Genomic DNA, 24,225 nt, shown 5'->3' with positions numbered 1-24,225 from the left:
TAAAATAACAGTAGGATTATGACAATAATCATAAAATATTTTTAAAAATTATGGGTCCTTCATACATCGTTGTGTAACAACCACAAAATAATCCCACAGGGAAACAGTGACAATCCCCGATGTGCGTTGTTACTGAAGAGGAAACTGGGACCCTGAGTCACCTGACTGAGGTCTGCCGCCAGGACTGGGGTGAGCGTGGCGAGGTTTAGGGCGGCGGTCACCTCAGGGCCGCGGGAGCACAGGGACAGAAGCTTCGAGAAAGGGCCAGCGTGACCACTGCACCCTAACCCTTGACTGCTTCCCTGTGCCTTTGTTTGGCCAAGAAAAAGCCAATGGAGTTGAGAGCTGTGAACCGATAAGGGGCCACCAAGCTCAGCAAAATGTTGTCACGGAAGGGACTTCTGTGAGCGGCCGCCCGGGGGTCCTAGAGGATGGGGTCGGGTCCCTTGGAGGGTCTCAGATGATGGAGCCGGAGAGCCGTCATGCCCTCCACTATTTTGCATTTTATATCTACGTGAGCTCGTCCCTGCTTTGTAGCCTCCAAGCCTTCAGTGAAGTTTTATTTCACCCTTTAGCCTGGGATTGGTTGTGCTTCGACGTCAGCAGGTACCCGCGTCCATGCTGGGAACAGAGGCACCGGGGGAATGGGAGACGCCTACGGGAAGCGGCCACAGGGACGTGGTCTCCTAAAGGCAGTAGTCCGGAGCCCGACGGCTGGCAGAGCCGACCCCGGGAGGCGTCCGTTGACCATGGAAGCATTCCTGGAGGATTTCTGTGCTGTGGCCAAGGGACCTGGACGAGTAAGACGAGGACTGGGGCAGAACTAAGGCTGGGATGTTCCGGGTTGCAAGAGAAAGTCAGAATTAAATCTGGGGCCTTTGGGGGCACTGGCCCTTCTTGATCCTGCTGGACCCAAAACGAGCCTACAGCCCGCGGCCTGCGCTCACTCGGGTCAGCCCTTCTTGAGGATGAGGAGTCTTAGCCAAACGGGAACGGTCTGCCCGCGAAGCCGGTGAGTTGGGAGCACCGCTCGTTCACGCACCGCTCAGCAGAGAGCCAGGCTACGGGGAAGGCGCTGAGCTCGGCCAGCACCCCAAATCTCATTTGGGTCCTGTGCACTCAAGGTCCCCAAGGAAATTGACTGAGAAGGGAGGCTGAAGGAGACAGCCCGTCCCCAGGCTGGAGCACCGTCCACCACGGCTGTGGAAGCTGCTTGAGGAGGAGTGGGGAGTGGAACCCAGGAGGGAACGCTGGGCCCTCGTTGGGGAACTCACTGGCCTGGCCGGGAGGCCTGGAGCCGAGAAGCACTTCTAGAGCAGGAAAGGGACTTCCCGGCTCACCTATGTCCTGGGAACACGGGGAGAATCGCACCACCCCAGTGGCAAGAAAGTCAGACTCTGCTGCCGACATAAAGTCTTTGTCACTCTTGATCATTCAGAGTTTGGTACCTGGATGTCGATGGGGCGATTGCAGATCTTTCCTGGGTGAGCGACCCGGAGGTCTGAAATTTTCTCCCCGCCTTTAGTGTGCGCCACTCGGTCGTGGTCAAACCACTCCGTCCACTCCACATCTAGGCAGAACGCAAAGAGCGGGGTGAGGCGGGAAGCGCCCAAGAGGGCAGGTGCCCCACAGCGGGGCCCCCGACACCCCCGGGGCCAACAGGAGTCGAATACCATGCATCCAGCTGTGCCCCAAAGCAGTCGCCCTGTCTCTCACCTTTTCATTAAAAGCATCTCTTTTTTTTTTTTTTTTAAGATTTTATTTATTTATTTGACAGAGAGACAGATCACAAGCAGGCAGAGAGGCAGGCAGAGAGAGAGGAGGAAGCAGGCTCCCTGCTGAGCAGAGAGCCCGATGCGGGACTCGATCCCAGGACCCTGAGATCATGACTGGAGCCAAAGGCAGAGGCTTTAACCCACTGAGCCACCCAGGTGCCCCTTAAAAGAATCTCTTAACTGACTTTCTCACTTTCCAGAAGCCATAGAATCTATCTTCTTTGTGACCCCGGAGGGGTGACGATGAGAGCTACGGTCAGCGGTTTCTCGGGGCGGCAGGGACCGTGCTGCTCTCTGCACTCCAGCCCCCACGCCGGGCTGCCCGAGGGCCGGTCCTGCTCCCGCCTGTTTCCTACCCAGCACCGCTGCTTGGCGCAAAGAGGATTCTGAGAGGGGGAACAGCGTCCTCCGGGCTCTTGGCCGCTTGGGACTGATTAATGAGAGACAGCTTGCCCTCGCTAATTTAGTTTACTCGGCAGCATCCAGGGGTCTTATTGGCGCACGAGAAAAATCCTTGTTGTGCAAAGACAGGAACGTCCTGCCCTTCGCTCCCAGTGTCCGGGTTTTCCTGGTCGGGCCAAACGGCTCACCTTGAACCCACTCGCTGGAGGAAGAGACGTTGAAGGGCTCCCCGTGCTCCGTCTGGAACACTTTGGACACCCGGGCGGCCGCCGAGCCTCGGTGTCCTGTCGGAGAGAGCGGGGGTGTCGGTGACCGCAAGCCCCACCCCCACATCCCCCCAAAATGTAAATAACCCCAAGACGGAGCCAAGCCCTAGCACGCAAGGATCTTGAACTCTTTCTTAGAAACAAAAACCATGTCAGGCCCGTCTCTCTACCGGGGAAGCAGATTTTCTACGGTCCCTTCTTTTGCTTCAGTTTTGAAGATTTCATCTCTGTGGCTGACAAAGCCGAAGCCCGATTTCTCCCGCGGACTCCTGTCTGGGAATAGGACCTGTGGGGCTTTCCCACAGGTGGTGAGGGCCCACCCAAAGTGTCTTTCGAGCTCCAAATATTCCCCCTGGAGGGTCTGGCCCCGTTCTCGCCTGTCCTAGGTCCCTTGTTCTGAGTAAGTCAGTGGCCGTCTCCTTGCAGATGTAGATACTGTCATAGCGATCGCCTTTGGCCACTTTGGCGAAACACGCCAGCGACCGTGGCTGTGTGTGTGGCAGGGGGTGGGGGGGGGTTTCCACCGGGTTCTGAGGGAGGAGGGCGGCTCAGAACGGACCCGGGCCTCTCGATCAGGGGGCACGGGAGGGGGTTCTGCCTCTCGCCAACTGTTTATTACCGTGATACTCGATATGGTCTTCAACCGAAGAGGAGGGATTTCCTTTCACGGTGAGGAAACTCCAAGGGTGTCTGGTAAAAGCAACAACAAAAGGGAAACTTCTTCACCGGCCCGGGCCTGTCCCAGAGGCAGAGCAGCGGCGGAGCCCAGGAGCACGCAGGCCTCTCCGCTGTGCCCGGGAGACCCGCCGGCAGCCGCGCTTCCCTCTCCCGGAGATCGAGAGAACTTCTTCTCTTCCGCCCTTCCTGGCTCGCCGGCCGCTTACTCGCCGAGAGCCTCTTAACCCCACTCCGGTGGGAGACGGGCACGCATCACCAACGAACAGGCCCGCGGCCCTACAAACCAACCCACCCGCCAGGCCCAGCCGGGGGCCGGAGCGAGGCTTCCGACAGCTTTGGGAAAACAAGGACGGAGGGTCCGGGAGAGAAGGAGCCTCGGAAGGTCGGGAGAGGCCCCTCGCTCACAGCGGGGGACGGAGGAGGAGAAGCCGGGGGAAGGCGTCCTCCGCTGAAGCTGGCTCCGAGGCAGGAAGGTCTCCCACCCCGTTTCTGTCTTCCCCTGACGCCCGTCTTCGTCCCGCTCTGCCCTCTCACCGTGGGACCGCAATCGCTCACCGTACTCAAGACCTTCTGCTCTTTTTGTTTCCATTTTGGAAAGCAAGTGTCTACTGACTTGGGGATTTGGTTGGTGGCTCTCTCGCTTAAGACCCATCAGCGGCTCCCCAGGGCCCTCTGGAGGAGAGCCAAGCTCGCGGGTGCAGAGAAATGTCTTCCTGTGCCCACTTCCTCAGCCTCGTCTCTGTCCCCTCCCGCACTAGCACCCCCTTCTGCGGCCTGCCCCCCTCCCCCGCCTTCAGGAGAGCCCCACGCTCAGCCCGGGCCTCGGCACCTGCAGCCCCTCGTGGGAACCTGCTTGCCCGCATCCTCACCGGCCCGTCTGTGCCTCGAGCCCTTCGTCCGCCCTCGTGCTCCCGCTTCTCATCACTACTCTGTTGTTCCCGCTGCCCACGACAGCTCAGCCCGTCCCGTCGGGCCCACACCGGCCAGTAGCCACGTTCTGGGGGCACCAACCGCGGCCACAGCAGACCTCAGTTCTGCTGATTCCAGACACTCTGAGTTTGTCCCTCAGAGCGCGTCGGCACAAACGGGGACCAAGAGTGCATCCTGCCCACCCGTGTGTGGCCCTCAGGGGAAAGGCCTTGAGATAAAAAGATGTCCTTCAAGGTGTCATCTCTGACGGCCTGAGCTCCCTGTCCAGACCCTTCCAGAAGGAGCAGCCCCTGGGCAGTGAGAGAAGGCACCATGGAACCCGGAGCACCGCCCGGCCGCCCCCTCCCTTGCCGAGAGAAGCTTGGCTCAGCCAGGGAACCGGCTTTGCTTGGAGCCCAGGGGAGGCTCTTCTGGCCCCCAAACCTCCTGGGGTTCTGCTGTCTTCAAACAGCCCCAGGCCAGAGGACCTGATCCTCCACCGAGCTGAGAGGTGATTCAACACGATGGAGAAGTGTGGCCGGGTGCCTGTGCGCACGCCAAGGTCAGGCACGAAGCTCTAACCCAAGACAGACCAAACCCGGCGGTGCATCAAAGGCCCCTCTCCCCGGGGGCGGGGCTGGGCAGGCACCTTACAGACTCCCTAAGCAAATGTCTGTCCGTGCCGCCCAGGGCACACGATGGCCTCTTTGCCAAAGAACAGGCCAATGAAGCTGGTGACTCATCAGAGACAGGGATTCCCGCAGCAGGCGGCCAGCCGATGTTTTGTAAGTGGCTGAACGAACAAATGAGTTCGTGTGGACCGAGACCACCTGTGTTTTCAGAGTGGACTACGCTTCGTAAGAAAATCCGGGCTCCCGGGGCACCCACTGCTCCCCAGGCCGGCACTGAGCGGGGCACGCCGCGGTCAAGGAACAGACGTTAAGACAACCTGTGGGCCTGGGGTTGGGGGAGGGGGGGTTCGGGGTCCTGGAGGTTGGCAGAACGAGAGAGACGGAGGTACCTGAATCCGAGGTGTAGGAAGTGTTTGCTGCCCAGCCTGGTCATGGCCTTCCTGGCCGCGTCGTCCAGGTTCCGAGACCCCTCATCGTTCACGGCCACTGAGAGGATCCTGCCCGCGGGCACCCCGTTCAAGTACTGGGCCAGACGCTCGCTCTCCTTCTTGGATCTGTAGGTGTCAAACCTAGAAGGGCAGAGCTGGAGGTTCCACTGCCCTGACAGCAGCTCCCTGAAATGGGACGTCTAAGCACACGCATGCGTTCCAGCAACCAACGTGCCCTCCACAGACCCCAAGACTGGGATTGTCTAAAGAAAGGGAGCTCTCGTGACGGCAAAATCCCACCTTCCCAAACTCGACAGAGGTAACCCACTGTCACAGAGGAGACACCCACGATGCATGATCTCAAACAGCAGCCTACCCCACCCGGCACGAGCGTACACGAGGGAAAGACGCGGTTTTGTAATGACCTCCAGCTACACGCCATGTGACCTAAAGATCTGGGACAACTGTAAGGGAACTTCTGGAAGAATTTGTCTCGGGGCTTAAGCAAAATCGTTCTAAAACCGGTCTAGAAGAACAAACCAGCGTGAACGGCCAAGATTTGGGGCAAGAGAAACGGTGGTTCGGGGATGGCGGGGGGGGGTGGCGGGACCGGTGCTCCGGAGCCCTCAGACCGGTTTGCAAGTGTTTGTGCAAGCGGGTGTGTCCCCGCCAAGGCCCCTCATCCTCCCCTCCCCACCCCCGCCCCCCGAGAGCCACCGGCTGCAGCCCCGCTGGTCTCCGTCTCCGAGCTGTGACCACACCACACACCTTAACACGTCCCTCTCTGCCTGACCCCATGCTTCCTACCTTTGAGGGGCTGGCCTGCATTCTCATTCCTCCAGGTAACCTCCGTGACCATAGCCTGCACACGCGTGTGCGTCTGTAAGGTTTATTAAGATGTCTACTCACACGCATTCCGCTATCAGGCTCTCGAGGCCCAGGACCCAGGCTTTCACCAAAGGAAATTTAGAGGGAGCAGCTGTCCCGTCTTTGCAAGCTGCACACCAGCTGTTGGGATGACTTCTCCTCCCACAGCTCAATAGGCCACGCACCGGAGCCCGGCGCGCCACAACGGACACCGTCCTACCGATTGCAGAGGCAACGCCGAGGGGCCGGCGTGCCGCGTGGAAAGGGAGGGCTCTCGGACGCACTCTGTGCCCATCGGGCTTACCCCGGCTTCCCACGTTACCCGTGCGCCGGCCTCTCTCAGCCCCAGGCCAAGACAGGTGTCCGGACGGAATGTGGGTGAAAGGTCTGTCTGGGCAGATCCGGGTGTGCATCGCGCTCCGACACTTTCTGGCCTTGTGACTCAGAGCAAATGGACTCCCCCGAGTCCCAGTGTTTTCCTCTGTACGAGACAGAGCCTACTCCCAGGGGTCATGAAGGTAAATTAGAGATGGCCAGTAAAGCGGCTCACACGATGTTCTGGACACAGTCCAGTGATGGTGCACCTGCTCCTGCCAAAAACCCAGACGTCACCGGACCGCGTTGCCATTGGTCTGCACCCCACCCCCTGCTGGCCCTTCTCCGCTTCCAGACATCGTGCTCCCCTCACCACCGGCCCTTTGCACTTGCTGCTTGCCCTCTTGAACACTCTCTCCCTGACTCATCTTTGCCCTACAGTTCTCAGCTCAAATGTTGCTTCTCTACACTGGTCTTCCCTGACCCACAGATGCAAACCAGGCGTCCCTAGTTATCCTCCGCCATTTCCTTGTGTCGTTCCCCCGAATCAGCACGATCTCCAATGATGCTGTGTCTACGTGTGTGCCCGCCTCGTTCTTAATTCAGCGTCGGTAGCCAAATGCCCGGAGAGGGAGAAACGTGTCTCCTCCCTTGGGGGACTTCTCTCCGACTGGCTCACTGCTGTGTCCCAGCACCCAGAGGCACATCTGGCCGGGGCACGTGCTCCGGGAGTGTCAGGAACGAAGGGCTACGTGCTTACATGAGGGCAGAGCTTACCGGTCGGAATGGACAACCGTCGCCGATTTGGGGTCGATGACGTGAACAATGACTCCCCGGTGACCCCAGCTCCTTTCAAAAAAATAGCCTCCTTCCTCCAGGCCGCCTGGGCGAAGGGTCTTGTTCAGAAATGTCCAAGAGAGCTTTTTCTGTCCATGTAACTCCAGCGTGCCTCCTGGGCCCACCCCGATGTACTTCAGGCCAAAGTAAGGGTCGGGCTGAACTCCTTCGTCGGCCCTACGAGAGAAACACCTCCCCGGAGTCAGCTGACCCGTCGCTCCACCGGCCACTGAGCCCAGAGGGGACCACGCTGCTCCCGTCACGGCCACCATAGAACCAGACACACATGGTGGCTGCCCGAGGCCAGCAGACAGCGTCACCCACATCGTCCTAACCAGACCCAAACGAGGCCAGAAGGCCGAGCAAAAACAGTCATCACTCGTTCACGTTCCCAGCGCTAAGAGTTTTCTATGCCGGCCCCTCTGGCCACGTACTACAGACCCTCAAATACTCTTGGCTTCTGCTCCTGAGAACCTCAGCTGTGTGAAGAGACCACAGCCAGAGGCCAGCACAGAGGTCTTCCTTCCCTTGTCCATCGTAACGGACTGAATCAGCTTTCCCAGAGGCTCCCGGAGCCTGGACAGGATCGAAGAACTGTGGGGACTCTTGTAACTCACAAAACAAACCCCTAGAGAACCTGTCCGTCTCTCCCCGGTCACTGCCGTCTGTCCTGCTCGTGGCTGCCTCGGGCCGTCTATGAGGATCATCCTCGCCTGGCACGGGAGCCTCGTCGTCCCGCTGTCCTCTCCCCTCGGGAAAGCCTCCTCCCCGCCAGGGCCAAGAGCAGCACTTGGTCCCCGGAGGCCGGCGCCCACCTTCCGTAGAGAACGATGCTGAAGTTGCCCTGGTAGGGGCACAGGGCGCTCCCAGCATGCAGCTCCCCACCGTCGTCTATCAGGACGTGCCGGGCCCGCAGGACAATGGGCTCCTCGTGGTCTTTGATGACTAGCTTTCCTGAGGACAGGGGAACGGGACGGGGTTTGAGAAGGCTGGCGTTAGCGGTGGGGTCACGGCAGAGGCAAGGGCGGACCCGCCAAGCCCCCCTTGTCCAGGCAGACAAGAAGGCCCGTCTGTCCCGCTCTCCCACGCCTGCCGGGCCCCCAGGTGGCTCCCCGTGTGGATGCAGCCCCGGCCGTGTGCACGGCCGTCAACAAGGAGCAAGCATCAGGAGGCGAGATGTGTGGGAACGCTCCCAGCCCCAACAAGGACGTCCCTCCATAAACACTGCTATCATCAAGGCTGGATCTGGGACACACCACTCCCAGGGGCCCAGAGCCGGGGGCCTCTCAAGCCACACAGAGCTCCGGCCTGAACCCGGAGCACAGGACCTTGGTTCCACCCGTCAGAGCTGGGGCAGCCTGCACTGGCCTGCCGGGCCGTGCGGCGGTGGTCGGGGACCAGCTTACCCCCCTGGGAGACGTGGATGGAGTTCACCGTGGCAGACGCGGCAAGCAGCAGGGCCCTGCCCCGCCCGATGTGCACATAGTGGTCCGGGTCGTGGCCGGGGTTCCAGGGCTGCAGCTCGGGGCTCTGGTCCGGGCACACGGCTGCCAAGGACAGAGAGCGTCACGGCCTCCATTCCGACCCCGGGATGCCAGGGGGTGCTCCCGCACCGTGCTCTGCCCCCCTCTACTAGCATGTGAGGCCTCGAGAATGTGGACAGCCTCCACATAGGCACCAGGAGCCCTGGAGTCTCAGTTCCTCCCACGTTGGTGAACCAGCCACGTCCTTCCTCAGGGGTCAGTCTTCCCGTCCATAAAAGGGACGCAGGGTGACTCCTGAAGGTATTCCAGGGCCCAGAGCTAGGGGGTGATTTGCCTGGAGTGCTTGTCATCCAAGACATTCTCCCCCTGGAAAGCGGTGCTCTGAGCCTGCACACGGCCCCTCTCCTCCCGCATGAGAATCTGACTCTTGGTAAATTTTCCAGCTCTGTTCCCCTGGAAACCCGAGAAGGAAGGCATCATACAAACACCGTGCCCCCGAGGACTTCGCTCCAGCGAGGGGGAGGGGCACCCCTTATTACCAATGGCGTCTCAGCGGGGAGGTACCGTGCATGACTGTGTCTCTCCCGGCGGAGGGGGGTGGAGGTCGTGCCTAGGCTCCCCTGAGAGCAGCGGCCCTCCTAACAGGGCACGTGTCCTGCAGGAACCCCTACGTCCTGCCCGCGGGGTTGCCGGAAGAGACTGCCACCGTCTCTTTTTAAAAGAACACAATTTGGAAACAAAGCGGCCGATGTTTAATTAACGGTAGGTTGTTTACAGACCACCAAGTTTTGCAAAACAAACGTTACTGGATGGAAGCGGGAGAGAGAGACAGGGCCGAGGCTCCCGGCCAGGGCACCTCCCGCACCTGTCCTGCCACGGCCTCGGGTCCTCTCCCCCGAGGAGCCACACGGGGTGGCTTCTGGAAAGCTCTGTGGAGAGCGGCCAGGACCGTTCTCGTGCCAGAGAAACCAGGCCCCGTGCGGCTGGGGCCCCGCACCCTCCAGAGGGAACCTGACGCCGGGTGGCCTGTGGTGGCCTCGTGAGTCAGACGTTCAGCTGAGCTTGGAGGCCCTGTAGCGGGTGTTGGGGAGGCGCCTCCCCCGGCTCCAGTGGAAGCAGCAGGAGGAGCCTTGTCTCCATCTGGCCGGCTGGGCGCGACTCCAGCAACGGACGGCGGGCGCAGGAGGGCACGGAACCGCCTCGGACGTGGGGAGGCTCTCCCGGCAGCCAGGAGCAACCCGGAGGCAACGCGGTGGACGAAACAAAACAAGAAGGGCTTGTTGCAGAGAACAAGCCCGATGCCTTCCTCCCCTCTGTCCCTCGAGAACCGTAAAGCAGGGGAACCCCTCCATTTAAGGGCCCCGGGCAGGGGTGGGGAGTGGGGGGTCAGGCAGACCCGCCGCAGGGCCAAGGTTGCAGGTGAAGGCCCAGTCCCCAGCGCAGGCTGGAAAGACGGACGCGACCTCCAGCCCAGGCTCCGAGGAAGGACGTCGGACGCCTCGTGTCTCTGGAGCCACATGGTGCAGAGAAGAGCGTCCATGATGCAGAGGCGTGACCCCAGGAGGGACTCTGTGCGATCCCCGGCATGTCAGGTCAAAGTGTCGCAGTACTTTTGTTCCGTTAACTCTGGGAAGACAGCGTCTGCCCCGTATTTACTTATCTCAAGAGAACTGGAAGGGAGGCATCCTTTATCTGCCCTCAACAGCCCAGACACAGACCCCCAAACCCACAGCATCTTGTCGTCTTTGTCCTCTGAAAGCAGTGACCCCCCTGTCCCTCCTCTGCCGCACATGGGTGGGCCCTCGGTACAGGGGGGTCCTCGGTGCGGGGGGGACCTTCAGTGCGGGCTAGCAGAGCTGGGGCCCCACCCAACCCTCCCCAGCCCCACAGCACCCCCCTTTGCCCGCCAGCTGCTTCCCTGTCAGCACGAACCCGGGCTCTGGCTGTCTCTCATGGAGGAGAGAATTTCACATGGTTTGGAAAGCGGCTCTTCCAGCTGTTGGAAGACCCAAGGGACTCGAGTCATGGCAACACACTGAGAACTGGAGTCCTTGCTTGGCAGTGGACTTCCCGGAGCCTGTGGGCTGGGCTGCCGGTGGGCTGGCTGCTTTAGCATCCAGCAGCCCTGGGGCATACGGGTCAGGGACTCTGGTGACTCCATGGCCCTGAGAGGCTTCTGAGGGTCACGTCTGTCCCTGGGTCTGTCTTCAGGTGGGTTGAGTGCTTACTGGCTTCCAGCCGAGGACGATGCCCTCCACCTAGTTCTGGACCCAAGTGTCTGCTTCCAAGGAAGGGACACACAGCAGTGCAGGGGACTCCTGAGGCCCACTGACGACTGAGTGGTCCCGGCAGGGAGCCACAGGCATCCCAGCTTCTGGGACAAAGCCTCAGGGTCTCGCCACCCACATCTCCCAGGATCAGCTCTACTGCCCCTTCACGCTCCAGGTACAAGCACGGAGTCCGACGCCACAACTGGGTTTTGAAAGAGTGCAGGCCGACCCCAAAGGCTCTTCTGCCATCAGGAGACCATGCCCCCCTGCACTAGCAGTGCTGGCCCCACAGGAGAAGCTCGGCGGTCACAAGCCAGGCTCTTTCATTAGAGCTGGATATTTGCATCGGGTAAAGGTTAGTTTCAGTGGGTTTTCGTCTGTGGGGACCAGCCAGGGGCTGGACATGGTCAGAGCCTGGGCTGGAACATCTGCAGGGCAGCCGGCCTTCCCAGGAGGGCTGCAGGGGCAGGCAGTGGGCGGAGAATGAGTGCAAGCCCGGGGCACTCGGGCCACAGAGGGAGAGACAGCAGACAGGACCAGGAACCGGGAGAGCCAGAGCCTGGCCTCCTTCCCAGCTGTCTGCACCCAGACCAAAGAGAGACACCCCGGCTGCGGCAGAAAAGTACCTGGGGAGACCTCCCTACGGCCCTGAGGGGGGGGTCATCTTAAAACAGACCCCGGAGCCCCACTCCTGGCCAAGCACCCATGAGCCTTGACGTTCACAAAGAATAAATGGATGAATTCAGGCCACGCTGCCCACGATCTCACCAAGTGTTAACACCCACCCTGCCTGCCCCGTCCCCGCTGGACTGACAAGATTCCACGAGAATCACACCGAAGGGATTCCACTCGTGACGACGGGAGGTTATGTCCTGCCCTCCACGGCCCGAGAACGACAAAACAGAAGAAAGCCCCTTCATCCTTGCGGCAGAAAAGCAGCCGGCAGGAGCCACGGCAACAGAGTGAGCCACGAGGGGGAAGGTACCGTGGCTCACAACCCTCGTTCGAAACGGACACGTGGTCCCCAGCCCTCCCCCAAGTCTGTTTCCCTGATGGCCGTTTCCTATCGTGTCCCCGAAGACCTGCCCTGAGCTTCTGCCTGTTTGTTCAAAATCAATCCAGGAAAGAGCCGACACGGAGCTCAGAAAAGCAGACCTCGCGTGAGGCATCGCAGCCGATAAGACGCTTAGTGGTCCCCAGATTTTAGGAGGACAGAGCGAGGAGGGAGCTCTGGACGCAGGCGGAGGGGCAGGCTTGTGGCCAGATGTGCGATTTTTTTCTCTGGACGGCCCCTTTCCCCCAAAGCAGTTTGTAACATTTGAATTGGTTGTCAACTCTTAACCAGAAGGGGATTTAACACAAAAATCTCAATTTCTGGCTTCTCTTAAAAATTAATGTGCTCCCACAATGGGGCCCCACTTCCACATGGAGAGCAATTGGCTAGGAGTGAGAAGTAGGTGTCCCCCTCGAGGAGCCTGAACTTGCCAGGTGACCACGGTCCCCTCCTGGCCAGCCTGCGTCTGGCTGCCAGGGACGCGGTGCATGGAAGCCTGTGTCTGGTCCAGCCCCATTGTTTTGTGGCTTACAACAGAGGCCCAGGATGGGAGGTTAGCAGGGCCCCGCCAGAGCCCAGCCGCCCCGCCCCTGCCCTGGAGCTCCTTCTCCTGCCCCCAGCAGCCTCTCCTTCCACTGAGGCACCGAGCTCCCACGCGCCGTGGTGGCTCACCTGTGGACACGGCCCCAGGGAAGCAGGCCAGGGCCAGCCAGCTGAGGGTCAGCATCGCCTCGAGGGAGAAGTCCTGTCTGGTAGCAGCTCCCATCCTGGTGGCGGCTCCCTGAAACTGAAGCACGCCGAGTGAGACCCGGGACCTCAGCGGGCCAGAGTCCGCGGCTGAGGCGGGCACCGACAGACTCGGTCCCTGGCACACACAGGGACAGGGCCCGCCGGGGCAGAGTCCTCGGCCGCCATGACTCAGGGCCGGGCAGACTGGGGCACGCAAGCCTCGTCCCCATCCCGCCCGGGGCCTGCAGCTCAAAGACCCGGCGATGGATGGAATTTCATCCTCGGGGCCCGCACTCCCGCCCCTCCAGGGCAAAGCTTTTTTCTTAAGGAGCAGAGAAAACCAAAAATATTCCCACGCAACATGAGCTGGAAACTAGATGCCACGGACGTGCTGTGTGAGCTCAGCTCTTTGGACAGACCTCTCTGGGCCTCAGTTTCTTAATTTGGCAGACGAGGCTGTGGACTGGCTGAGTTCTAACCTTGGCTCCGGTTTTATGGGTCTACGTTTCTAAAATACATCTTGATAAAGTCTCGACAATAGGAAGTCTGTGTGTCGCGCGCCCTCTGTGTATCACCTATCCAAAGCAAGAGGAGATGACAAGAGACAATCGCCCCCATTTGTTCCCTCCTTCCTTGGGAAACGAACCCCCGGCTTTTATCTGCGTGTACAGTCACCTAGTCTAAAGGCCACCTTTCTGGGCTCTCTTATGTAAGTGACACAACGGCCTTGGAATAAAGTTCTGGCCAACACCACCCCAGTACGGTGTATGAATTCCAGGAAATGCCCTTAAGGGAAAGCAAGAAGTCCTTCCTCCCTCCCTCTTGCTGGAGGGAATGTGGATGTGATGGCTGGATCTCCAGCAGCTATCTTGGGCTGCATAGTGGGAGCCATGTTGCTTTACATTGGCAAAGCAAATGTAGAGAAACATCGAGGCCCTGACTCTATGGAGAACAGAACAGCCCTAGGCTCAGGCTTTATTTTTATGTGTGAGAGAACTAAATTTCTATTTTGTTAAACTTCTATTTTACGAAAGCTGCTTATCTTTCTCCTTTCATTCAAACAGACAGTGAAGATGGGACTCTGTATAGATAAACTCCAAGACAGGAACTTAAAAAGATGACAGATTTCTATGGAAAGAACCTAGATGTCCATCAACAGATGAATGGATCAAGAAGATGTGGTATATATACACAATGGAATACTATGCAGCCATCAAAAGAAACGAAATCTTGCCATTTGCGACAACATGGATGGAACTAGAGCGTATCATGCTTAGCGAAATAAGTCAAGCAGAGAAAGACAACTATCATATGATCTCCCTGATACGAGGAAGTGGAGATGCAACATGGGGGCTTAAGTGAGTAGGAGAAGAATCAATGAAACAAGATGGGATTGGGAGGGAGACAAACCATAAGTGACTCTTAATCTCACAGAACAAACTGAGGGTTGCTGGGGGGAGGGGGGTTGGGAGAAGGGGGTGGGGTTATGGACATTGGGGAGGGTATGTGCTTGGGTGAGTGCTGTGAAGTGTGTAAACCTGGCGATTCACAGACCTGTACCCCTGGGGATAAAAATATATGTTTATAAAAAATTTAAAATTAAAAAAAAAATGACAGATTCCCCTTTTAGAACAGAATGCACGCAGAAAACATGTTTGTCCCTCTGTGGCCACACAGATCGCTCAGACTGGGCTTGGGCGGGTGGTGACCAGCTCTGGCTTCCCTGCCGGGGTCCCCGGGTCCTATCCCGGGCATGACAGCAGCTATGCCCAGAGAGAAACATTTCTTCCCTCAGGGAGAAAAGGGCCCAAATCCCTCTTGCCAGACACAGGCTCCTCCCCTGAACCAGCTCAGAGACAGATCTGACCATCCCTGGCCTGTGGGCTCCTGGTAAAGTGTCTGGGGTGCTCCAGGGGAGCTGGGGAATGCAGGAAGGTCCGAGCAGGGGCCCCCACGCTGGACCTGCGTCCTTCTGTGCAGGTGTGCTGGGAGGCGGGAGGGAGAACCGATACTCTCGGATTCGGTGCCCGCAGTGTCCTCCCTCCCTGGCCCGGGCCTGGCCTGCGAGAACAACAGGCCCATTCTAGTTGCTTCGGCCGGCTGCTGAAGCCTCGCATCACGGCCTCTGGGAACGGCGCCTTTCCCATGGGCCCCAGAGCAGGAGTGTCTGCTTTCCTAGAAAGGAGGGGCTCAGGGACAGGGAGGGGGCACTGCCCTCAGGGGAGAGCCGGAGCCCCGCTCCCGAGTCTGGATCAGGTTAGGAAAACCAGAGATAGCTGCTATCTGCAGATAACAGAGAAACCCCCCATCACCATGGGGTCCTCCGAGGGGCGCCCCGACTTCCAGGCCGTAGGCTGGCAGCTCCGCTGGCTAACAGGGTCGTGGGGGCTGGCATGGGAGACAGTCTGGGTGCGGGCACCCCTTCTGCCCCAGCTCCGGGGGTCCCCTGGGAAGTGGGCCTCAGATTCCCACGTGGAGAGGCCGTCCGGGCATTCAGGGACCTGTGGCTCTGATTGCAACACAGGTTATTTCAGAGACCGAGGACACACACACACACACACACACACACACTCCTCTTCTGGGTGCACACACAATGCCACCTGGAGGGCGAAGGCTCTAAGCCTCTTTTCCCCAACATTCAAGAGGCTTCTGCCGTGTCTCTGTCCGAGCCCCGGGAGACGGAGAGGCCTCCTGCCCAGAGAGGTGACGCCCACGTGGCCAGGGTGGGGGGCAGGTCTCTCCCGGGAGAGGCTCCAGTGCCCGAGTCCAGAAAGCCCGAGGAACATTCTGTTGAAGCGAGTCCCCAGAGTCTCTCGGATTTCACTTGGGAGCTCTTCACCGGGGGGGAGGCCGGCGTGATCCGTGGCTCACTCCAAGATTTCTGGCAACGGGAGCTGAGATTCTGCTGGCAAGATACGGTCCTGACCTGGTTCCCAGCTGCTGGAGGCCCGGGAAGAACACACACTGCCCCACAGTGCTAGAAGTTTCTGCAGGATGCTACGGGCCAGAGACTGGTCAGCTGCAGCCTGATGGCCATGAGCTGACCTGCTCCTTGAAGAGCGTGGGGGCAGCCGTCTGCAGAGCCAGCCAGGAGGAAGAGGGCAGACGGGTTATTTGGAACAACTCAGGACTCTCCATGACCAGCTCAGGGTTTCAGACCGGCACCGTTTCTGCTGTCCGAGGGCGGCCCAGGCCATGTGCTCCCAATTCTCACGGGGACGAGAGACACTGCCTCTGTCTGCCCATCTGGCCTTCACATGCCCGGGGCCTGAATCTTGGTTCTTCCTGCAGGTGGTCGATCCTGGGGTCGGGGGCTTAGCACCTGCAGAGAGAGAAGGGAACAGAGTGTTGTTGGAGGATCTGGAGAGCCCCTGTGTCCCGGCCCACACTGCCCCAGCACGGCGGCACACTGGCCCCAGGGCGCGAGAGACCCTGTGCCGGCACGGCTGCAGAAGCCAAACCCCTTTGAGAGAGTCCTGGACGCCGGCCCAGCAGTGGGGGAGAGGGTCTGCTCCAGCTTGGAGGCGGAGGGTGACGTGGGACCTACGGGATGATCCGGCGGCCTGTGTCAGGACGGTGAGAGCACAGGGACAGTGTCTCCCCATCAAACCTGGCTTGTGGCAAGGCTGGTGTCATCCAAACCCGGACAAGGCTGGGCCCAGCTACTGGCAGGACGCTGTGGTCCAGAGGCCTCAATGCTGGCCACACGGCTGATACCTGGGAAATCATCTGAACACCTGGGGCTCCCTTTCATGGTAAAATCGGAGCTAATTCATCCTAAATTCCAAGGTCACTGTGGGATCAACCAAGATGCCTGACCCGAGGCCAGCACCTCCCCCCACCCGGTTTGTGCTCTCTGGAAGGCCAGCCTGTGCCCCTGTTTGTGGAGGGCCCCCGTGGGGCTGGTGCAGACCAGACCACCCACACAGGCTCAACTTAGAACCTCTTCTGGACAAGAACCTGCAGGCCCATGCCAGTGGCCACCAGAATTCAGGCAAACAGACAGAGCCGAGAGCGCCCCTCCCCGCCAGGCGGAAAGTGACTCATTAAAACGCAGGCTGGGCTGGGGTGTGATTCTGCCTTTCTAACCCGCTCCCGGGAGAGGCAGGTGCTGCCAGGCCGTGGGCCAAGACACAAGGATCTGCCCATTTTACAGAGGGGAAACTGAGGCACGGGGAGCCGGAGCCCGTGCCTGTGCCGTCAGGAGCAGTAGATGGAAATCCAGACCAGCGTCCGAGAGGGGAATTTCTGTCTGACCTGAACTTAGGGGACATGTGTCACTCTCCCGCCTCCCTACTTGCTTGGGGAGGGGCGGTGGGTGGAGGGAGACGGGCCCATCTGTTCCTGCCCCCGTCTCAAGCGAGGCATCACTTCAAGTCTTCGTTTGGGTAGTAAACACAGGCCTCAGATGCCCTTGATACACCCACAGAGGCTAAAAATTCCTTCTCCGAACAGAACACCTGCCTGGATACGGGGAGTCCCCTCTGGGAAGCCACCTGCACGCGGAGCCATGGAGGGAGACGCTGCGGTTCCGTGGGGGGAGACGAACACACACTGAGGCTCCCCCCCAGCCCCGGACGGAGGCCCACAAGTCGTTCGGGTCCTGCTGGGCCGCTGAACCAAGCCCCCCACGGCGACACCGATCTGGCTCCCCAGGCCGACAACGTCTGTGTCTTCGCCGTGTGTCCCGACCCCCTGAGCAGGCACCGTGGGGGCGCCGGGGGTCAGGAAGGGAAGACCTCCGCCCTCCAAATGGCCCCCGGTCCCATCCCTCGATGCCATGGGCACCGAAATCAAAACGATGAGTGTGGCCCCCTCCCGCCCCCAGGTGGAGATCCCCGCCGCCTCAGCCCCCCAGGAGCACCTGGCTCCCCGAATCGGAACCTCCGGGACTGGGAGCCTGGCCCTCCGTGTGTGAGCGAGCCCTCCCGGCGACGCTCCCGTGCGCGCACATCTGAGGACAGTGTTAACTCGGCTCAGAAGACACAATTGTCACCCGGGACCTCAGGGCCGACCCCACGAGTGTTCGACGGCGTGTGGGCGAGCGCTAACCATTTGGGCCGTGTCACCAGACAGACCCACGTGGCAGGGCCAGGCCGGCCGCAGAAGAGCGGTGTGTGATCGCGGCCCTTCCCTTAAAGCTCGGGGCTCCGTCCCCTCGGCTGTGGGCAGGGGATGGGTGGCGCCGGGCTGGACCGAACGAGGCGCACGGGTGTGGGGCGCCATGACCGAGCCGGCGTGCTCCGGGAGTGATGCTGGCCGCAGTCATCCCTGCCGGGTCCTGCTCGCTGCCTGGGGCCGCCCACCCTCAGCCTGACTTGCTAAGCGGGATTTTCCGGGAGCGTCTTCCGTGGATGAAGGGCTGGTACTGGGTCATCAGGTATGAGGCCTCGCTGATCCAGAGACGCCTTCTCAAAAGCTTGACATGGAGGGTGACGCAAGGGCCTCAGCCCCAGGGAGACTGTGCTTATGGGGGGGGGGGGTGGGCACAGCTATGACACACTGGACACATGCAAGCAAACTGGTACTTTTCGTACCTGTAACTCTTCTCAAAAGTCTTAAGCCATTCCCTCAATGGAGGAAGAAAAAGATCATCTGTCCCCTTGGAGCTGCTTCTCTCCGCCCACGTCACCCCAGGATCATAAAGGAGAAGAGCTATCCCATTACTGATGCGGTGCTTCTCCCCAGAGTCACAAGCTCAAGGCCGGCGCGAGCCGACTGCAGGCTGCAGCGAGGAAGGCCCCTGCTAAGGCCAGCGCTCTCGGGGAGAGGGGACTGAGTACTCTAAAACGTGACCCGGGTGTCCCTGTGTCCCTATTCCTCGTCCCCAGGCATCAGATGCCCAGCATCTGCAAGTTCACCTCATCCCGTGCAAAGTGTGGCCCTTGTAGGGCTCCTCCTTCCCTCCAAGTCCATCTGGGGGTCCCTGTGGGCGCCCGCACACATGCGGGCATCAGCCTGTCCCTGTCCTGGGGCCACTGCTCCTGCTGGTCTCCACCTCTGCCCTCGCCAACGGAGCCCTTCCGCACGGGGAGGAGAGACTGCCCCCCGGTGACCGGCCCACGGGAGCCCCCTCCACGCCTCGGCCTCACTGTGGAAGCCGCCTGTCTCATCTGCAGAGAGACGGGGGGCCAGGCTCTGTCACCTGTGCCCCAGCCAGGGCACACGAGGGCGTCTCCCAGGACAGGATTCCTCTCCCAGGAACCTCCCTGCCCGCCCCGCACGGGGGCGTCGGTCTGGTCTGCCCAGCTCATCCCGTGGCTATAAGTCAGTGGCTCTCATGTGGAAGGAAGGCTGCGGTGCCCCCTCCCCACCCCACACCCTAGACCTCTCAGCCTCCTTATACATCGGTGAGGGAAGCCGTGTGTGGGACGGGAGCTGCCCCCCCGACTTTGAGGACGAGCCCATGTGGGTCCCACCTCGGGCTTGGCTGGGCATCATCTGTAAAAGGGACAGAAGCTCTGCTGGCCACCCTCCACCTCCCCCCACCCCCAGGGCAGGGTGAGTCTGAGCTGGGGTGGGGGAGGCTACCCAGCCACCGGGCTCTCATCCCTAGCACCCCGCCCTGGCCATCAGAGCCCCGCAACCCCTCGGGGCCAGCAGCTCAAAGGTCAGCCAATGCCCAGAGCAGCCTGATCCCACAGATCCATGACCTCAAAGGCAAGCGTCTCCCAGGACCCTGAGTCAGGGCCTAGAACCTTCCCCGTGCGACCACCAGGCTATACACCTTCCCGGCCGGTTGTGTGTCCTCCCCCGGCTGGCTGAGGGGTTATGGCAATAAACACTTCATCAACTGTGTTTTTTAACCGAAAATACCAGCATCAGCAGTTGGCCGCACATGTCTCCTGGCCCACGGTTAGGCCATGTGTGCCGACTTGTTTCAGAGATTTCTGCAAAACGTCCCCTGCCTTCTCCTGGTCACCTCCAGCCCGGAAGCCGCCTGCTTTACCCCTCCGAGGGCCCCATGCTGGCCCGCAGAGCCCTCCTCCACGCCAGGGGGCCCCTGCCTGATGGCAGGTGCCAAGGAGCTGCAGGGGTGATGGAGGGCAGGGGCCAGGGGCTGAGGCACCTTCAGGGCAGGGGTTTGGACTTTATCCCGAGGGCTCCCGGCAGGCGAGCGGGAGGGGCCCTGAGCAGAGCCAGCCACCCACGTGTTCTCCATAAAGACGCCGGGCGGGGCTGGACCCGGGGAGGGGCGAGGGGTGGAGGGTGTGCCTCTGGAGGACTCCACCGCCAGAGTCGAATTAATTCAGCACACATTTACCAAGCGCCTACTGCGTGACAGCTCAGGGGAAGACCTGCCGGTGTCGGTTACGAGGTCACAGTCTGGGGGGCGCGGGTGCCTAGGGAGGGGGGCAGTGGGCGGAGGAAGAATGTGGAGCCCTTACACACAGAGTGTGTGTCTGACGGTGTTCAGGGCGCTGGAGAAAGTCAGGCAGGACCACGGGGATGGAGCCGCTCCTGTGCACGGGGAGGTCACAGACGCACTCACTGAGAAGGGGACATTCGAGCAGGACTTGAAGGTGCGGACAGGGCAGGGGTGCAGTAGAGACAGGCAGGGGGAGCTTGGTGTGTCCTCGGAGCGAAAGGAGCCGGGTGCTGGGGCAGAGACAAGGTCGGAGGACAGAGGGGACTGCCCAGCAGGGGTGAGGAGAAGAGCCCAGGGGCTGTCAGGGGAGGGTCAGGTGGGAAGGAGAGAGGCACGTGGGGCACACGTCTGAGGACGCGTTACGGAGACAGTGCCCTCCATCACGGCAAGGGCCCCGCTCAGGGCTCCATCAGTCACGCGGTCAGGCACGACTGGCTTCAAGGGAGCTGGCAGCAGGGGTGTGTTGGAGGGGGTCCCCGCTTACATGGGCCATGCAGCCAGCCCTGCGCTGTTCAGTCCACGCGACGCCCTCCCCACTGACCGCTCAGCCTCATGCAGCGACGCTCCGGGCACCGTCTGCAGATGGCGTCCACCTGACTTACGGCTCCTCCGGAGTCTGGAGGCCAGAAGGGAGGGACATGAGGTGACTGGGCCTGCCTAGGGCACGCGGCACACGGCTGGGAAGGAAAGGTGTTCTCAGAGCCACAGAGCCCCGGAGCACGACCTGCCGTCGGAGCCGTGCTGGCTGTGGGTTCCTTGTGTGTGTACACAGTGTTCCTGCACCGGGGAGCTGCTGTCCTAACACACCTCCTTCCAGATGGAGAGGAAGGAAGGGCGGCGGCAGAGAGATTTGCCCTCGAGGCCCCGCGAGCAGGAGGAGCAGGCAGTGGAGCTGGACAGTGTGTGTGCACATGTGCGTGTGTGCAGATCACACTGCCACCCGCGGGCTCTGAAGCTGCGGGCCTGGGGCACGACCCAATAACCTCCGTTTGCACACACACAGCCTGATGCCTGGAGGGTCAGGACCCATGTCCGGACTCAGGACAGGCCCCCCCGCTGCCCTCCGGCACATGGATGATGAACAGGGCCTTCCTTCAAACTGGGAACAGGAACCTGTGGGGGCAGAAAATGCTTCCATGGTCTGTTCCAGAGGGGAGCCCTCTGTCCCTCACTCCCAGCTGCTGTGGTTCAGGCGGGGCTGACCCGCCACCTCGGCTGCCGAGGCAGACACGGGACCCAGCCTGGCCAAGGAATATATTCTATTCCCTGGCTGCCGGGATCTGTTGGGGAATGGTCACACGACCCGAGACAAAGAAAGGGGACGTGGAACTATTGGGAAGCTAGTCCTCACCCACGGAGGCTGGGGAGCCTGGAGCTGCCCAGGGCCTCTGTCTGTGCTGAGAGCACCTGCCTGAGAATGAGACGTGCACGGAGGAAGGCAGAGCCTACAGACAGAGAACGGGATCATCAAGCACCCAGATCCAGCTTTGCCTGAAGCTGACATTTTCAATCACATAAGCCAATAACGGCTCTTTTTCATGTAAGCCAGTTTGAACTGTGCGTCAGACAGTTACCAAGGAAACCATCCTGCCTGAGAAGGATCCAGACGAGGAAGGCAAGAGGAAGGCCCATTTCTCACAAGTGTTTTTGCGCTCATAAAATATCCATTTTAATCAACCAGGCCTCCTCTTACTGTATTGGGAAGGAGACTTCCTTTCTCCAGCTGTCCCATGTCCCTAAACATGCGTGTCCCTAGAAAAAGTAGTTCACGGGAGAAAGAATGCAATCGCCACCACCATGGTCCAAGACCCGTTCCTGTAGGAACCAGTAAGGACCGTCATTCCCCGTCCCCACCACGAGCCCTCTGCTCCGGTCATGGCACATTTTGTTTAAGACCCTTCGAGGGCTGCCCTCCCTCCTGGGGGGAACGGGGGACTCGTCACCCAGCCCCACGCGGCCTCGGGTCTCCACCCCTGCCACACTGGCCCCGTGGTCCTGTCCTCTGACGATGCCCGGCTTGCTTCTGCCCTGGGGCCTTCTCAGGGGCTGCCAGGAAGGGGGTCCTCTCTCGGCGCCCAGGGGGGCTTTCTCCACTCGTCAGAGTTGGTTGTCATATATTTACTTGTGAGTTTGCTCGGCGGCCCCAAGCTTCCTGGGGCGGGGGGGTGGCCGTTGGCCCGGCTGCTCGGAGGGTGGTCCGGAGACCATCAGCAGCACAGCCCCTGGGAGCTTGTTGCAACAAGGAGCCTCGGCCGAGGCCACTGACTGGCGAACTGGAGATTCTTGTGCACGCCGACCTCCCGGGGCCCCACGACGCCTTCGGAGCTCCTCCGTCCCCTCTGCCGGCCGGGCCCCTCCACCGGACCCCTCTTCCGGCAACCCGTCTGCCAGCGTCCCCAACGGCAACCTGTAGGCCGTGACACTCCCCACAAAGGAGCAGGCTGTGACAAATTCCGCCCCGAGCTGGGGCCCAGAGCGCTGACCTGAGAGCCTGGCTCGGGCGAGCAGCCCCGGGAGCCCCTGGGGGCCGACGCAGCACGAGGCCCGTGAGCAGGCACCTGCTGCGTCTGCGAGCCGGGCTGGAATGTGGCGAGCTGGGCCTGGCAGCCCTTCAGACGGCGGGGCCTGCCCCCCGGGCTCCCATTCCCAGGCGCGCACAAACCCCGGAAGGGCAGAGACGAGTGTTTGCACAGCGCACAGACTCTCCCCGCTCCTCCCGCGGCCCGGCCGGACTGGGGTCGGGACACTGCGCTTCAGTCTGGTTCCAGGTTGGGCCGGAGCCCTCCTTTGATCTGCGGGGGCTCGGCTCCTCCCGGCTGATTTATTTGCAGAAACCACCGCTGGTTTCCTGAGACTTCAAACACACCTACAGGAAGCGACCCCAGGTGGGGCCCAGCCGCGGCCTCTGGACGGCCCTACACACCCCTGCACTCCTACGGGCAGGTGTGACTCGTAGCCTCGGGCGGTGAACAAAATCCCGTGATCTTAGAGAGAAAATGGACTCTGATAAACCGGCTGGGGAAGGGCCCTTAGTAACGGAGGATCCTGGGAGACCTCGGGCGAGGTTCCTCTGGCCTCTCCTTTCTCTCTGTGAAGGAGACCCCGGGCCACCCACGCATAGGTCAAGGCTGACTCACGAGTAGGTCCCGCTCCGGGGCTGGGACAGAGAGGCGGAAGGAAGCATGGTGGCCCCTGCTCGGAGAAGCTCGCCAACAGGCCCTGAGTTCCGGGCACCCCTGCTTCACCACTAGGGAACCCCAGGCCTCCACAGGACGCCGCTCCCCCTACCACACCCCCACATTTACCAGAATGTTCTCCAAACATAGAGCCACGTTGCAAGAAGTCTGCCATGACCGCCAGCATACCCACAGTATTTTGCGGTATTTACCGTACCATGGAACTACGCATCCGTCCGTCCATCCCTCTGTCCATCCAACCAGAAAGCAACCTTGAGTTTCCGATGCAAACTCCCAGCACCAGCACACTCTCCCACAAACGCTTCAGTACGCCTGTTACTAAACAGATTTCAAGATGCACTGACATTTGTAAAATCTTTTTGAGATTCATTTATTTATCTTAGAGGGAGGGAGGGAGAGTAGGGGCGGGAGGGGCAGAGAGGGAGCGAATCTCAAGTGGATGCCATGCTGAGCGCGGGGCCCGACTCGGGTGTTGAACCCACGACCCTGAGATCATGCCCTGAGCCGAAACCCGGAGTCGGGCACCAAACTAATTGAGCCACCCAGGCGCCCTCAAACCTGGAAAGGTAAAATCTGCATCTAGTGAAATGCACAAACCCTGAGTCTATATTTGCTGAATTTTGGAAACTGCCTGTACCCACGAGACCCAAGCCCCCATCCAGGCGAGAACATGAGCGTCATTCCGGAACATTCCCTCGCATCCCGTGCCAGTCAACTCCCTCTCGGGAGATTCAACCACCGTTCTCCCAAAACGGTACTTCGCCCGCTGTGGAACTCGGTGTACACGGAACGACCCAGAACGTAGCCCTGCGTGAGGCTTCCTTCCCTCAGCACGTTTCTGGGAGGCGGCCGCGTTCTTGTGAGCGTCCGGGGTCCCTGGGTCCTAACTGCGCGGTGGTCCCCGACGAGCGCCGATGGGCTCCTACACAGCTGCCTTCTTCTTACTGCTCCCGGGAACCACACCTGGAGTGGGTCTGGGGGGACAGAGCCGTGTCGGTGCTGTCCTCGAACCC

General features: G+C 60.6%; 1 protein-coding gene across 2 annotated transcripts in view; it reads right to left on the bottom strand.

Moving 5' to 3' along the window:
• The window catches only part of LOC101679606 (cell migration inducing hyaluronidase 1), a 128,822-nt gene that overhangs the window by 44,439 nt on the left and 60,158 nt on the right, over positions 1-24,225 (bottom strand). For both annotated transcript variants that reach the window (XM_045067234.1, XM_045067233.1), the window contains exons 2-9: positions 12,590-12,704; positions 8,516-8,656; positions 7,925-8,063; positions 7,050-7,286; positions 5,052-5,231; positions 3,063-3,133; positions 2,366-2,461; positions 1,449-1,570 (exon numbers count right to left, since the gene is read on the bottom strand). In XM_045067234.1, coding sequence (XP_044923169.1) covers positions 1,449-1,570; positions 2,366-2,461; positions 3,063-3,133; positions 5,052-5,231; positions 7,050-7,286; positions 7,925-8,063; positions 8,516-8,656; positions 12,590-12,683 — 1,080 coding nt within the window. In that variant the 5' untranslated portion in view covers positions 12,684-12,704. The remainder of the gene's footprint in view (positions 1-1,448; positions 1,571-2,365; positions 2,462-3,062; positions 3,134-5,051; positions 5,232-7,049; positions 7,287-7,924; positions 8,064-8,515; positions 8,657-12,589; positions 12,705-24,225) is intronic.

Source organism: Mustela putorius, unplaced genomic scaffold (assembly GCF_011764305.1).
Source record: "Mustela putorius furo isolate JIRA1106 unplaced genomic scaffold, ASM1176430v1.1 tig00003875_pilon_pilon_pilon, whole genome shotgun sequence".
In the NCBI taxonomy this organism is placed as follows: domain Eukaryota; kingdom Metazoa; phylum Chordata; class Mammalia; order Carnivora; family Mustelidae; genus Mustela; species Mustela putorius.
Note: the sequence above shows the minus strand (reverse complement) of the source record. Positions and strands in the feature narration are given on the sequence as shown.